The sequence below is a fragment of the Delphinus delphis genome, chromosome 7 (assembly GCF_949987515.2).
Source record: "Delphinus delphis chromosome 7, mDelDel1.2, whole genome shotgun sequence".
Taxonomy (NCBI): domain Eukaryota; kingdom Metazoa; phylum Chordata; class Mammalia; order Artiodactyla; family Delphinidae; genus Delphinus; species Delphinus delphis.
In genome coordinates, this window is record NC_082689.1 from 26,728,092 (window position 1) to 26,744,966 (window position 16,875).

General features: G+C 35.0%; 1 protein-coding gene across 6 annotated transcripts in view; it reads left to right on the forward strand.

Annotated features, from left to right (window-relative positions):
- Window positions 1-16,875, forward strand: part of KANSL1L (KAT8 regulatory NSL complex subunit 1 like) — a 145,850-nt gene that overhangs the window by 13,673 nt on the left and 115,302 nt on the right. For 3 of the 6 annotated variants that reach the window (XM_060016171.1, XM_060016175.1, XM_060016174.1), the window contains exon 2: window positions 1,940-3,056. In XM_060016171.1, the coding sequence (XP_059872154.1) occupies window positions 1,969-3,056 (1,088 nt within the window). In that variant the 5' untranslated portion in view covers window positions 1,940-1,968. Of the gene's footprint in view, window positions 1-2; window positions 3,057-16,875 lie in introns of those variants that run through there. The other 3 variants (XM_060016169.1, XM_060016173.1, XM_060016172.1) reach the window with 3 other exon arrangements.

Here is a 16,875-nt window from a genome sequence, read left to right on the forward strand (position 1 = left end):
TTTCTGGTTCGTCTTTTATTCTTGTAAACACATAAACACACACATGTATATGTACATAAGTATGGTATGGTTTTGTGTTTGTGTTTTATTTATATGGTACCATACTATATATAATCTGCACCATTTCTTTTTTTTTAAACTTTATTCTGTTTTTGAGGTTTGTCCATATTGATACATATAGATCTAGGTCATTTTTTTTAAACTGCTATTCTAGTATTCCATCATGTTTTAATATCCATTCTCTCACTGTTAGATGTCTAGGTTACTTTGAAAGAGTGTTTTGCTCATACAAACACTGATCTCTTGTGCACCTGTGACAAACACATTTTCCACATTATTGTCAAATTATAGAATCAATTTATAGTTGAAACAGATGTGAGAAATCTTATTTACCCATGTTCCCATGGTAAGTGATATTTTCAGACTTACCCTCTTTTCAGTTTGGTGATTAGAAAACTGGTCTCTTGCATTATTAATCTGCATTTCATTTATTACTGGTAAAGTTGAGTATATGTTTAATGACCATTTGGATGTCATCATCTCTGAAGTGTCCGACTGTTGTAACCTTTGCCCGTTTCTAGGAGTTCTTAATATATTCTGGATACTAATCCTTTGTCTATTGATATATGTTGCAGTTATCTTCTCCTAGTCTATCACTTGCTTTTAACCCTGTGTGTAGATTTTTATTTTAATTGCATAGAAGTTTTTGTGCCTTTTTTTCCTTTTGATCATTCTTATTAGTCTTTGCAAAGAATCAGCGTTAGGTTCTGTGTTTTTAAACAAGAATGAAGGGTGTAGAGTTACAGCTACCTCCTGGGGACATACAAGTATGGGAGTGTGGCCATTCAAATGGCTATTAACTGTCATGTGCATTGAAACAAAAATTATGGAGTGTCATAGTTCCAAAGTGCCTTCAAAAACTTTTAATTGTTAATGAAGAAAAATTTTTTCACTAACTCTTCAATCTTCATAATTTTTTCATTATAATTTTTAATAGTACTAGATTAACTTTTTTATGAGTCAGAATATATGGTTTTATACTTTTTTAATAAAATAAAATTTGTTTAATTATGGAATTAATCTTTAGTGTCATCTGTTACATTCCCCCCTATTTTTCAGGCAGGAGTAAGAGCTTCTATAATGATAATTGATGACTATCCATTTGTGAAAAGGAAAATAATGATTGAAGATGATTTTTCAGAAAAAAAATTTTTGCACATTGCAGGTTAGGCTAGTTTTTACTACCACATTATTTTTAGCACCTGTGAAATTGTATACTTTTTTTTTTTTTTTTTTGCTGTGCTGTGAGGCTTGTGGGATCTTAGTTCCCCGACCAGGGATTGAACCCTTACCCTGACAATTAAAGTGCAGAGTCCTAACCATTGGACCACCAGGGAATTCCCAATTATATACGTTTTTTGTACTTCAGTTCACTTATATCTTATTACCTTATTTCCTACATTTTAGTTATTATTAATACTGTTCAGATTGTGAAGTTTAAATTGAGAAATGAAGGTTTTGAGCAATTTATTATACTTTATAAAAATAATACTTTTGGCTGAAAGTGTGGGATTGACTCACATTTTCAAGTATGAATCCCAGGTTGGATTTTTTTCTTTTAACTCTCACCAAACATTGTCCAAAAAATGGAATCGTGAGATGTAATTGCATTCCCAAATATTTGTCTAACTCTTAAATACTAGGCACTGTGCAACTTTCATTTGAGTTTTGGGTGTTAGGCCCACAGTCAGAATGGAGAATAGTCCTTATTGAATTCCTTATGAGCTAGCAAAGAGCAAAGATAATGTTAGGAGTTGGGAAATAGAGGAGGAATTTAGTTCCATTCACTTTTTAATCAGAGACATTGAAAGTGTTGCCCTTGGGGAAAGTATAAAACTTTTTTCTTGATATTTGATCATTTATTTTTACATTATTTTAGGTTTGCAGTAATTATCTGCAGGATTCGCCATGACCCCAGCTCTGAGGGAGGCAGCAACAAAGGGTATCTGCTTTTCATCTTTACCAAGTACCATGGAGTCGGACAAGATGCTATACATGGAAGGTCCAAGAACGGTAGATGAAAAGCTAAAAGGAGACACTTTCTCTCAGATGCTGGGATTTCCAACTCCTGAACCTACTCTTAGCACTAATTTTGTGAATTTAAAACATTTTGGCTCCTCTCAGTCTTCAAAACATTACCAGACTGTTCTTTTAATGAGTTCTAATGCTACATTAAATAAATACAGTGAGAATTATAAACAAAAGAAATTAGGGGAACCCCACTGCAATAAGCTGAAAAACATACTGTGTAATGGTAGCAACATTCAGCTCAGTAAAATCTGTCATTCTCATTCTGAAGAGTTCATCAAAAAGGAACCTCTGTCAGATACCAAAAGTCAGTGCATGACAGATGTACAAATTATTTTGGATTCAAATATAACCAAAGACACTAATGTAGATAAAGGACAACTGAAAAACTGTAAGTGGTACCAAAAGAATGCACTTTTGGATAAAGATAGTGACGCTGAGATTAAAAAGGGTTTATTGCACTGTGCTCAAAACAAAATTGGGCCTGACCACTCAAACGTGCCTATTAGTTCCTCAACTGCTGAAAAAGAGGAGGAAGTGAATGCTCGTTTACTTCATTGTGTAAGCAAACAGAAAATTTTACTTAGCCAAGCTAGAAGAACTCAGAAACATTTGCAGATGCTCCTGGCAAAGCATGTTGTTAAGCACTGTGGTCAGCAAATGAAATTTTCTATGGAACATCAACTCCCCAAAATGAAGATTTTTCATGAACCTACCACAATTTTGGATAACAGTTTACCTAAATGCACTGAAATTAAACCAGACATCAACTTATTGACTGCAGAGAATAAATTGTGGAATGATACAAAAAATGGCTTTGCACGGTGTACAGCTGCAGAAATCCAAAGATTTGCACTGTCTGCTACAGGGCTGTTGTCTCATGTTGAAGAGGGTCTGGATTCTGATGCAACTGATAGCAGCTCTGATGACGATTTGGATGAATATACCATTAGAAAAAATGTGTCAGTGTAAGTGCAAAATTATTATTAGACCTTTTACTGTTCTGTATATAGCAGCAATTTTGTCTTGATTTCAAGATGTGTTTAAAAGAAATAGATTTTCTAAAATCTTAATGCCATAATCTTTAAGTTATAAAACTTTGGTGAATTTTTAAAATGTTTCTTTTGTTAAAAATGACAGTCTGTTAATATATACATACTATTTAAAAATAAGTTACCCAACTGCTCTATCTAGGGAAAAAACCCAGATAGGAATAATGAAAAATAATTAGCTATAAATATGTATTTTTCCTGTTCTTGAATAGAATAGGCTGTGGACAGGGCTTAAAATTTTGCTTAAGTTATCTAGCCAAAATGTATAGCTAAAAAAATTTAAAGTCTGCGTAGGTAGCCCTCACTGGCTTCAGGAGTTTATCAGTTGGCAGTACATATAAATTGACCTGCTAGTTAGAAAATTTTTTTTTAACTATTTATATGCTCGTATTCACAGCTTTCAGCTCTGGTCTTTACCAATTTAGTCAATTTTTGCTAGATTAATATAACCAAAACAAAATTATAATGTCAGCTCTTAGATACCTATTGAATGCTTATTATGTGCTGGACCCTAGAGATTCAGTGATAGACAAAATATTCAGCCTCTACCCTCTTGGGAATCTGCTTCAAACAGAGATACCTAGATATTTTATAAAACGAAACAAAACAAAACAGAAGCACAGAGAAAAATAGTTTTACCTATCATACCATTTTAATACTCCAGAACAGTTCTGATAGAAGTTTCTGGGATGATGGAAATATTCTATTTCTGTGTTATCCAGTAGGCACTAGTCTCATGTGGCTATTGAGCACTTGAAATGTGGCCAGTACAACTGAAGAACTGAATTTTTTTAAATTTATTTATTTATTTATTTATTTATTTATTTATGGCTGCGTTGGGTCTTCTTTGCTGCGCGCAGTCTTTCTCTAGTTGCGGCGAGCGGGGGCTACTCTTTCATTGCGGTGCACGGGCTTCTCATTGTGGTGGCTTCTCTTGTTGCAGAGCACAGGCTCTAGGCACGTGGGCTTCAGTAGTTGTGGCTCGCGGGCTCTAGAGCGCAGGCTCAGTAGTTGTGATGCATGGGCTCAGTTGCTCTGCGGCATGTGGGATCCTCCCGGACCAGGGCCTGAACCCATGTCCCCTACATTGGCAGGTGGATTCTTAACCACTGTACCACCAGGGAAGCCCAGAACTGAATTTTTAATTTTATTTAATTTGAATTAATTTTATTTTAAACAGCCAGCTAGAATATAGTTTCTAATCTAGCTTTCAGAGAATCTGTTAATGTCCCTAAATTGATGCAAAATACTGTGTATATATGTGGCATTTGGGGAGGAAGAAGTTCATCATTTTTATCAAATTCTCAAAGATAAGTGAGAATCATTATAGAATTAGAAGCGGAATACATTAATTTTTACTAATAAGTAGAAGGTCAGTATATTAATTTTTATAGTAAGGAGTAAAATGTAAAACAAAGTGAGCATTCCAGGCTTTTTGGTGTTCTGTTATCACTATATTTGAAATGGATTTGAATGAGAGCTAATAGTTATTGAGGACATATTTTTCTAACTGGCATTGTGCTATTTACTTTACATTTGATATATTATTTAATCCTTTCAACAACCATGGGAGGTAATTGTTGTTATCTTTATTTCACTTAATAAGAAAAAGGCTCAGCATGGCTAAGTGACTTGCCTATGGTCAAAAAGCCAGATAAGTGGTGGAGCTAGGCTTCTTGCCCATGTATGTGAAACTTTAAACCTATGCACTTTCTGTTGGACCATCCAACTTTGTCAACATTATATCAATGATGCTTACACATTATTAAGCAAGTGTGTTCTATAAGAAGTCCAGAAATTTATCAGGTTTTCTATTTATAATGCTTTTGAAATAATTCAATTTAATAACATTTAGTAGGTAAATGCTGTAAATTATTTACATTTTGTTGTTGAGAAGAGCTAATGGGCAGGGTTTCTTTTTTTTTTTTTTTTTTTTTTTTTTTTTTTGCGGTACACGGGCCTCTCACTGCTGTGGCCTCTCCTGTTGTGGAGCACAGGTTCCGGACGCGCAGGCTCAGCGGCCATGGCTCGCGGGCCCAGCTGCTCTGCGGCATGTGGGATCTTCCCGGACTGGGGCACAAACCCGTGTCCCCTGCATCAGCAGGCGGACTCTCAACCACTGCGCCACCAAGGAAGCCCTAGGGCAGGGTTTTTTATTATTGAAATATAATTGATGCACAATGTTATGTTAGTTTTGGGTATGCTGTGTAGTGATTTGACATTTACATGCATTTTGAAGTAATCACCAATATAAGACTAGTAACCATCTGTCCCCATACAAAGTTATTACAGTATTATCAACCATATTCCTTATGCTGTATATTACATCTCCGTGCCTTATTTGTTTTATAAATGGAGGTATATACTTCTTTAATCCCCTTCACTTCTTTCTCCCACCACCCCACACCCTCCTCCTCTGGCAACCACCTTTTTACTTTCTGTATTTATTAGTCTGTTTTTGTTTTGTTCCGCTTGTCTTGTTTTTTAGATTCCATATATGAGATCATATGGTATTCGTCTGACTTATTTCACATAGTATAATACCCTCTAGAGTCATCCATATTGTTGCAAATGGCAAGATTTCATTTTTTATGGCTGAATAATATTCCATTGTATGTATGTGTATATATATAAAAAAAACTTCTCCATTCACCTATGGATAGACACTTAGGTTGCTTCCGTGTCTTGGCTCTTGTAAATAATGCTGCAATGAACATGGGGGTGCACATATCTTTTCGAGTTAGTATTTTCATTTTCTTCGGATAAATACCAGGGAATGGATTGCTGGATCATAAGGTAGTTCTATCGTTAAATTTTTTGAGGAACCTCCATACTGTTTTCCATAGTGGCTGCACAAATTTACATTCCTAACATTAGAGCACAAGGGTCCTTTTTCTCTGCATCCTCATCAACACTTGTCATTTCTTGTCTTTTTGATAATAACTATTCTAATGGTGTGAGGTGATAGCTCATTGTGGTTTTGATTTGCAGTTCTCTGATGATTAGTGATGCTGAGCACTTTTTCATGTGCCTATTGGCTATCTGTATGTCTTTTTTGGAAAAATGTCTATTCAGGTCCTCTGCTCAGTTTTTTTGTTTTGTTTTTTTTTTTTTTTTTTGCGGTACGCGGGTCTCTCACTGTTGTGGCCTCTCCCGTTGCGGAGCACAGGCTCCGGACGCGCAGGCTCAGCGGCCATGGCTCACGGGCCCAGCCGCTCCGCGGCATGTGGGATCTTCTCGGACCGGGCCAACACCCGTGTCCCCTGATCGGCAGGTGGACTCTCAACCGCTGCGCCACCAGGGAAGCCCCACTCTGCTCAGTTTTTAATCAGGTTGTTTGTTTTTGATGTTGAGTTGTATGAGTTCTTTGTATATTTTGGATATTAACCCTTTATCAGATATATCATTTGCAAATATATTTTCCCATTTAGTATTCAGCCTTTTGATTTTTTGATAGCTTCCTTTGCTATGCAACTTAATTTTAAGCAACTTAAAGGCAAGTACTACTTTTTCTGTCATTGTATACCCAGTTCCTAGCACTGTCTGCTTTTTAGTGGTTGTTTGGTGTTGGTTGAGTGAATGAATGAATTTTTCTGTATTTGTATATGTAGCTGTAAAGGTACAAAAATCAAGGTTGGCAGTCTGTAAAATTTTCTCTTTCTATATGTTTTATTTTTTCTTTTTCCATTCTGCAGTATATCTTTACTTGATTTTTCCCTCCTTTCTTCCTTGGTCTCTTGTAACAAACTGGTCACAAAATGTATCTTATACATCTTAGAACCCGCATGAGTGTGTGTTGAATGAATGAATGAATAAAATATACCAAAATATGGACATTTGAAAGTCATTATTTTATTCTAATATTTAAAATTTTAATTTTGATAAGTAAAATTGATATGTGTATTATGCTTATCTTAAAAATCTTAGATTATATGATAACTAATGTCTTTTTTTTTTTTAATTTATAGCCCATATAAGAAAAACAAGTTCCTTCACTCCATCACTCTCATCAGGAAATTTACCTGTGAAGGAATATGATGGTTTTAAGAAATTGGAAAGTACTCACATTAGCCATTACCAGTTATTAAAATATATATTTATATGTAGACAGTAGATTAATTTATAATGACATTACTGATACACTTTAAAGATAACTTGTGGCTGAAAGACTAATGTGCATTAGGCACTTTTCTAAAAAGTCAATTTACTTTGCAAAGCAAAACAGGAGGACTTTATATTTTTTGTAGGTTTGAGATATAATCCTTATAATATGAATGGAAACTCCCCCCTCCATGTTCTGTCTCTTTGGTGAAGGAACACAAGTTATGGACATACTGGTGTTACAGTCGTGGCTTGCTCTGTGACTCTGAGCAATGGTTAGGTTATTCTTAACCCACTGAATCAGATTCCTCTTTTTTGGTCTACCTTAAAGAGTTCTGGAGATGATTAGATGAAATAATAAATATAAAGTACCTATGCCTAATAAGGCACTGAGTTGATAGCCAATAAAGAGTGCCTTATTAAGCAGTTTATGGTTGTGGAAGACTGGAGCTTAATATCCCATGGAAAACTTGGGGAGCCAGTGTAAAATACATGCCTGAGTTAACCATTTGAGAGGTGAAGAAGCTGGAGTATTTGTACATCAAATCCCGTCAGTTACTGGGTGAAGACTATTCCTGGTTTTACTAATTCCCTGGCAGTTCTGTTCTGCCACTTGAGTGACAAAGACCGCTTAAGCACCACCAACAAAAAGCCCTCAAAGAAATGCAGGTGCTGGCAGTTGGAAGTCAGGTCTGTGTCTGCTGAACTGGTATGTGTGAAGGGATGTGGGTGGGTTTGACACACTGTGTTACAATTATGTTACCTCTCATCTGGTGGTAAGGCATTAGAGTTCTAGCTTTTATTTATTTATTTTTCTTCTCCTCTGGGAAATGATGATTAGTTACTTTCTTCCAGGATGCATGTGGGAAAACTCATAGATTTTAACACAGACATATTCTGATCCTTCAATGTTGTAAGAAAAAGGAAGAAACATGGCTTCTTTTCTTATCTGAGGAAATCTGCCAGTATCTTCCAAATCACTCAACCATCTTGGGTGTTTGGAGAAAAATCTCTTAATTTTTCCATATTAGTTTCCATGTATTCAAATTTTCTTTTTAGTTTTTACTTCAGTATGTAAATTGGCTATCTTGATAAGGAAATTCTTTTAAACAAAATCAGATATTTACTAAGAAAGAAGGGAGAGTTGTTTAATTATAAGCTGTGAGGTGACTCTTTCTAGATTGAACGATGGGAAAGAGCTAAGTAAATAATTTCTTGCAGAGCTGCAGAAATGAATACTCAGTTTTCTGTATAAACACTTCCTATTTTGCCAGTAGAAAGAAAAAAACCAGGTGATGAATTTCCCTTTGAGAAATTTGATAAATAGGAGTATGAGCTCAGTGTGACATTCAGAGAGTAAAGAGACAAATAACATTATATTAATAAATTGCAAATGAGTACTTTTATACTTGTATAATATCAAGTTGACAAATTGTTTTGTATTTATCACCTTTTTTTTTTTTTTTGTGGTACGCGGGCCTCTCACTGTTGTGGCCTCTCCTGTTGTGGAGCACAGGCTCCGGACGCGCAGGCTCAGCGGCCATGGCTCACGGGCCCAGCTGCTCTGCGGCATGTGGGATCTTCCTGGACCAGGGCACGAACCCATGTCCCCTGCATCGGCAGGTGGACTCTCAACCACTGTGCCACCAGGGAAGCCCCTTAGTTTTTCTTTTACAGAAAGTCATATAGTTGGAATCATATAGTATGTAGCCTTTTCAGATTGGCTTCTTTACTTAGTACTATGCATTTAAGTTTTTCCCTTGTCTTTTCCTGGCTTGATAGCTCATTTCTTTCTAGCACTGAATAATATTCCATTGTCTGCCTATAACCACAGTTTATCCATTCACTTGTTGAAAGGTGTCTTGGTTGCTTCTAGGTTTTGGAAATTATGAATAAAGCTGTTATAAATATCTGCATGCTGGTTTTTGTGTGGACATACATTTTCAATTCATTTGCGTAGATGCCAAGGAGTCCAATTGCTGGATTATATGGTAAGAGTATGTTTAGTTTTGTAAGAAACTGCCAAACTGTCTTCCAAAGTAGCTATACTATTTTGCATTCCAGCCAACAATGAATGACAGTTCTTATTGCTCCACATCTTTGCCAGCATTTGGTGTTGTCAGTGTTTCAGATTTTGGCTATTATAACAGATGTGTAGTGGTATCTTATTGTTGTTTTAATTTGCAATTCCCAAATGACATATGATGTTGAACATCTTTTCATATGCTTACTTGCCATATATATATATCTTCTTTGGTGAGGTGTCTGTTCAAGTCTTTTGCCTATTTTTTAATTGGGTTGAGTTTTAAGAGTTCTTTGTATATTTCAGATAATAGTCGTTTATTATATATATCTTTTGCAAGTGTTTTCTCCCAGCCTTTGGCTTGCCTTCTCATTCTCTTTCAAGTGTCTTTACAGAGGAGAAGTTTTTAATTTTAATGAAGTCTAGCTTATCAATTATTTCTTTCATGGATCATGCCTTTGTTTTGTCTAAAGTGTCATCACCATATGCAAGGTCACCTAGATTTTCTCCTATGTTATCTTTTTGGAATTTTATAGTTTTGCGTTTTACATTTAGTTCTATGATCTTTTTTTTTTGTGGTACGCGGGGCTCTCAACGCTGCGGCCTCTCCCATTGTGGAGCACAGGCCCCGGATGCGCAGGCCCAGCAGCCATGGCTCACGGGCCCAGCCGCTCCGTGGCCTGTGGGATCCTCCCGGACCGGGGCATGAACCCGTGTCCCCTGCACCGGCAGGCGGACTCTCAACCACTGCACCACCAGGGAAATCCCTATGATCATTTTTGAGTTAATTCTTGGAAAGAGTGTAAGGTCTATGTCTAGATTCTTTTTTTTTTTACATGTGGATGTCTAGTTTTTCCAACACTATATATTGAAAAGACTGCCTTTTCTCCACTGTATTGCTTTCACATCTTTGTCAAAAACCAGTTGACCATATTTTTGTGGATTTATTTGGGGGCTCTGTATCTGGTTCAGTTAATCTATTTGTCTGTTCTTTTGCCAATACCACATTGTCTTGATTACTGTAGCTTTATACTAAGTCTTGAATATGGATAGTGTCAATCCTCTGACTTTGCTGTTCTCCTTCAATATTGTGTTGGCTATCATGGGTCTTTTGCCTCTCCATATAAACTTTAGAATCATTTTGTTTATTTCCACAAAATAGTTTGCTGGCATTTTGATTGGCATTGCATTGAATCTATAGATCCAGTTGGGGAAAACCGGTATACTGATAATATTGAATCTTCCTATCCATGAACATGGAATTTCTCTCTAATTTTTTAGTTCTTCTTTGATATCTTTAATCATAGTTTTGTTGTTTTCCTCATATAGATCTTATACATATTTTGTAAGATTTATACCTAAGTATTTCATTTTGGGGGATGGTAATGTGCTTTTAATTCAAATTCTGCTTTTTTACTGCTGGTATATGAGAAAGCAGTTGACTTTTGTATATCAACTTTGTATCCTGCAACCTTGCTGTAATTGCTTATTAGTTGTAGGCTTTTTAAAAATGATTCTTTTGGATTCTTCCCATAGATAATCATGTCATCTGTGAACAGAGTTTTATTTCTTCCTTACAAACTTGTATATCTTTTATTTCCTTTTCTTGTCTTTTTGCTTTAGCTATGATTTCCAGTACAATGTTGAAAAGGAGAGATGATGGGATATCTTGTCTTGTTCCTGATCTTAGTGGGAAAGGTTCTACTCTCTTACAATTAAGTATGATATAGCTGTAAGTTTTTGGTAGATAATCTTTATCAGGTTGAGAAAATTCCCTCTTTTTCTAGTTTACTAAGAGTTTTCATTGTGTATGTTGTACTTTGTGAAATGCTATTTGTGCACCTATTGGTATGGTCATGTGATTGTTTTCTCTTTGATGTGATATGATGTAATGATGTGATACTGATATGATAATATGATGCCTGTTGATATGATAGATCACATTAATTGATTTTGAATGTTGAACCAGCTTTGCATACCTAGGATAAATCCCACTTGGTTATGGTATGTAAGTCTTTTTATACATTTTTAAATTCAATTTGCTAACATTTTGTGGTTCTTTGTGTCTATCTTCATGAGATTGTAGTTTTCTTGTAATAGCTTTATCTGGTTTTGGTATTAGGGTAATGCTGACCTCATAGGTGAGTTAGGAAGTAGTCCCTCTCCTTCTATCTTCTGAAAGAGATTCTAGAGAATTCGTAAAATTTCTTCTTTAAATTTTTGGTAGAATTTATCAGTGAACCCATTTGGGCCTGCTGCTTTCTGTTTTGGAAGGTTACTAATTATTGATTTAATTTCTTTAACAGATACAAGTCTATTCAGATTGTTTATTTCTTCTTGTTTGAGGTTTGGCAGATTGTACCTTTCAAGGAATTAGCCCATTTCCTCTACATTATCAAATTAGTGGACTTAGAGTTGTTCATGTTACTCCTTGATTATCCGTTTAGGGTTCATAGGATCTGTGGTGAAGTCTCCTCTTTCATTTCTGATATCGGTAATTTCTGTGATCTCTCTTTAATTCTGGTTATCCAGGACAAAGGCTTATTGACTTCACTGATCTTTTCAAAGAACCATTTTTTGGTTTTTTTGATTTTTCTCAGTTGATTTCGTGTTTTCAGTCTCATTGATTTCTGCTCAGATTTTTATTATTTCTTCTACTTACTTTGGATTTAACTTGCTCTTCTTTTTCTAGTTTCCTAAAGTGGAGCTTAGATGGTTGATTTTTAGATCTCTCTTATTTTCTAATGTATGAATTTAATGCTATAAATTATGTTTTTTCTCTTAGGCTTTTCCCTGTAAGCAGTGTTTCCACTGTATCCCACAAATTTTGAGACTTGTATTTGCATTTTCCTTTCATTCATAGTATTTTAAAATTTCTACTGAGATTTCTTCTTCACCCCATGTATTAATTAAAAGTGTGTTGTTTAATCTCCAAGTATTTGGGGATTTTCCAGTTAACCATTCTGTTAATGATTTCTAATTTAATTCTGTTGTGGCCTGACAGCAGACATTATATAATTTCTGTTTTTTAAAACTTGTTGAAGTGTGTTTTATGGCCCAGAATATGGTCTGTTTTGGTGAATGTTTAATGTTAGCTTGAGAAAAATGTGTAATCTGCTGTTGTTGGATGAAGTAGGCTATAGGTGTCAATTATATCCAGCTGATTCCTGGTGCTGTTGAGTCATCTCTGTCTTTACTGATTTTCTGCCTGTTGGATCTGCACATTTCTGATAGAGGGAATGTTAAAGTCTCCGATATAATAGTGGATTCATCTATTTCTTCTTGCAGTCATCTATCAATTTTGCCTTACATAGTTTGATGCTCTTTGTTAGATGCATACACATTAAGGATTGTTATCTTCTTGAAGTGTTGACCCTTTTATTATTATGTAATACCCCTCTTTATCAATGATAACTTTTCTTGCTGTGAAGTTTGGTCTGTCTGAAATTAACATACCTACTCCCACTTTCTTTTGATTAGTGCTAGCATGGCCTAACTTTCTCTGTCTCTTCAGTTTAGTTTTTTTTTTTTCTTTTTTTTTTATAGTATAGCAGTTATTTATTAGTGGGATAAATGGTTACAATTCTCCCTCTGGACCTGTTTAGCCTTGTACATAAAACAATTATTATTATTTTTAATTGAAGTATAGTTAATTTACAATGTTGTGTTACTTTCAAGTCTACAGCAAAGTGATTGAGTCATATATATATATATATATATATATATGTATATATTAGATTATTTTCCATTATAGGTTATTACAAGATATTGAGTATAGTTCCCTGTGCTATACAGTAGGTCCTTGTTGTTTACCTATTTTGTATATAGTAGTGTATATATGTTAATCCCAAACTCCTAATTTATCTCTCCCCCTCCCTTTTGGTAACCATAAAATTGTTTTCTGTGTCTGTGAGTCTATTTCTGTTTTGTAAATAAGTTCATTTGTATCATATTTTAAGATTCCACATATAAGTAATATTATATGATATTTGTCTTAACTCTTTCTGACTTACTTCACTTAATATGATAATCTCTAGATCCATTCATGTTGCTGCAAATGGCATTATTTTATTCTTTTTTTATGGCTGGGTAACATTCCATTGTGTATATATATACCATATCTTCTTTATCCATTCATCTGTTGATGTTGCTTCCATGTCTTGGCTATTGTAAATAGTGCTGCTATGAACACTGGGTGCATATATCTTTTCAAATTAAAGTTTTCTCTGGATATATGCCCAGGAGTGGGATTGCAGGATCACATGGTAACTCTATTTTTAGTTTTTTAAGGAACTTACATACTGTTCTCCGTAGTGACTGCACCAATTTACATTCCCACCAACACTATAGGAGAGTTCCTGTTTCTCCACACCCTCTCCAGGATTTACTATTCGTAGAGTTTTTAATGATGGCCATTCTGACTGATGTGAGGTGATACTTCATTGTAGTTTTGGTTTGCATTAATATAATAATTAGTGATATCGAGCATCTTTTTGTGTTCCTGTTAGCCATCTGTATGTCTTCTTTGGAGAAATGTCTATTTAGGTCTTCTGCCTACTTTTTGATTGGGTCGTTTGTTTTACTGACATTAAGCTGTATGAGCTGTTCGTATATTTTGGAAATTAATCCCTTGTTGGTAGCATTGTTTGCAAATATTTTCTCCCAGTCCCGTAGGTTGTCTTTTTGTTTTGTTTATGGTTTCCTTTGGTATGCAAAAGCTTTCAAGTTTCATTAGGTCCCATTTGTTTATTTTGTTTCTATTTCCATTACTCTAGGAGACAGATTGAAAAATATATTGCTGTGATTTATGTCAAAGGGTGTTCTGCCTATATTTTCCTCTAAGAGTTTTATAGTATCTGGTCTTACATTTAGGTCTTTAATCCATTTTGAGTTTATTTTTGTATATGGTGTTAGAGAATTTTCTGATTTCATTCTTTTACGTGTAGCTGTCCAGTTTTCCCAGCATCACTTATTGAAGGGACTGTCTTTTCTCCATTGTATATTTTTGCCTCCTTTGTTATCGATTAATTGACCACAAGTGTGTGGGTTCATTTCTGTGCTTTCTATCCTGTTCCATTGATCTATGTGTCTGTTTTTGTGCCAGTACTATATTATTTTGATTAGCTTTGTAGTTTAGTCTGAAGTCAGGGTGCCTGGTTCCTTCAGCTCCATTCTTCTTTCTCAAGACAGTTTTGGCTATTTGGGGTCTTTGTGTTTCCATACAAATTTCTAAGTTTTTTTGCTCTAGTTCTGTGAAAAGTGCCGTTGGTAATTTGCTAAGGATTGCATTGAATCTGTAGATTGTCTTGGGTAGTATGGTCATTTTAACAGTATTGATTCTTCCAATCCAAGAACATGGTATATCTTTCCATCTGTTTGTGTCATCTTCAATTTCTTTCATCAGAGTATTATGGTTGTTTCCTTACTTTCTCTTTTAGAGTATAAAAATGCAACAGATTTCTGTATATTAATTTTGTATCCTGCAGCTTTACCAGATTCATTGATGAGCTCTAGTAGTTTTCTGGTAGTGTCTTTAGAATTTTCTGTGTATAGCATCATGTCATCTGCAAACAGCGACAGTTTTATTTCTTCCTTTCCAATTTGGATTCCTTTCATTTCTTTTTCTTCTCTGATTACTGTGGCTAGGACTTCCAAAACTATGTTAAATACAAGTGGTGAGAGTGGGCAGTCTAGTCTTGTTCCTGATCTTAGAGGAAATGCTTTCAGTTTTTCATCATTGAGTATGATATTAGCTGTGGGTTTGTCATATATGGCCTTTCTTATGTTGAGGTCAGCTACCTCTTTGCCTGGTTACTGAAGAGTTTTTATCATAAATGTTGAATTTTGTCAAAAACTTTTTCTGCATCTATTGAAATGATCATATGGTTCTTATGCTTCAATTTGTTAATGTGGTATATCAGATTCAGTTATTTGCAGATACTGAAAAATCCTTGCATCACTGGGATCCCACTGGATTATGGTGTGTGATCCTTTTAATGTATTGTTGGATTCGGTTTGCTAGTATTTTGCTGAGGATTTTTCATCTATTTTTATCAGTGATATTGGCCTATAATTTTCTTTTTTTTTGATATCTTTGTCTAGGTTTAATGTCAGGGTGATAGTGGCCCAGGGTGATAGAGTGAGTTTGGAAGTGTTCCTTCCTTTGCATTTCAGGAATAGTTTGAGAATGATAGATGTTAAGTCTTCTCTAAATATTTGGTAGAATTCACCTGTGAAGCCATCTGTTCCTGGACTTTTGCTTGCTGGGAGTTTTTAATTACTGATTCAATTTCGTTACTGGTAGTTGGGCTGTTCATATTTTCTGTGTCTTTCTGGTTCAGTCTTGGGAGATTGTACCTTTCTAAGAATTTATCCATTTCTTCTAGGTTGTCCATTTTATTAGTGTATAGTTGTTTATTGTAGTATCTTATGATCTGATCTATTTCTGTGGTGTCAGTTGTAACTTGTTCTTTTTTCATTTCTGATTTTATTAATTTGGACCCTCTCTCTTTTTTTCCTGATGAGTCTGGTTAACAGTTTATCAATTTTGTTTATCTTTTCAAAGAAACAGCTTTTAGGTTCATTGATCTTTTCTGTTTTTTATTTTAGTATCTATTTCATTTATTTCTGCTCTGATCCTTATGATTTGTTCTACTAATTTTGCGTTTTGTTCTTCTTTCTCTGGTTGCTTTAGGCATAAGATTAGGTTGTTTATTTGAGATTTTTCTTGTTTCCTGAGGTACAGTTGTATTGCTATAAACTACCCTCTTAGAACTGCTTTTGCTGCATCCCATAGGTTTTAGATTGTCGTATTTTCATTTGTCTCTAAGTATTTTTTGATTTCCTCTTTGATTTCTTCAATGATCCATTGATTGTTTAGTTAAACATATTGTTTAGCCTCCATGTGTTTGTGTTTTTTGCAGTTGTTTTTTTTCTTGTAGTTGATTACTAGCCTCATAGTGTTGTGGTCCAAAAAGATGTTTGATATGATTTCAGTTTTCTTAAATTTACCAAGGCTTGCTTTGTGGCCCAGGGTGTTATTTGTCCTGGAGAATGTGCACTTGAAAAGAATGTATATTCTGCTGCTTTCAGATGGAATGCTCTATAAATATCAATTAAGTCCATCTGGTCTTAATGGGTCATTTAAGGCTTGACTTTCCTTTTTGAGTTTCTGTGTGGATGATCTGTCCATTGATGTAAGTGGGGTGTTACTGTCACCACACTATTAATGTGTTACTATCAATTTCTCCTTTTATGTCTGTTAACATTTACCTTATCTATTGAGGTGCTCTTATGTTGGGTGCATATATATATTTCCAATTGTTATATCTTCTTCTTGGATTGATCCTTTGATCATTATGTAGTGTCCTTCTTTGTCTTGTGACAGTCTTTATTTTAAAGTCAACTTTTTATGACATAAGTATTGCTACTCTGGCTTTCCCTTGATTTCCAGTTGCATGGAATACCTTTTCCCATGCCCTCACTTTCATTATGTATGTGTCTCTAGATCTGAAGTGAGTCTCTTGTAGGCAGCAAATATATGGGCCTTGTTTTTGTATCCATTCAGCCAGTCTGTATCTTTTGGTTGGAGCATTTAGTCCATTTACATTT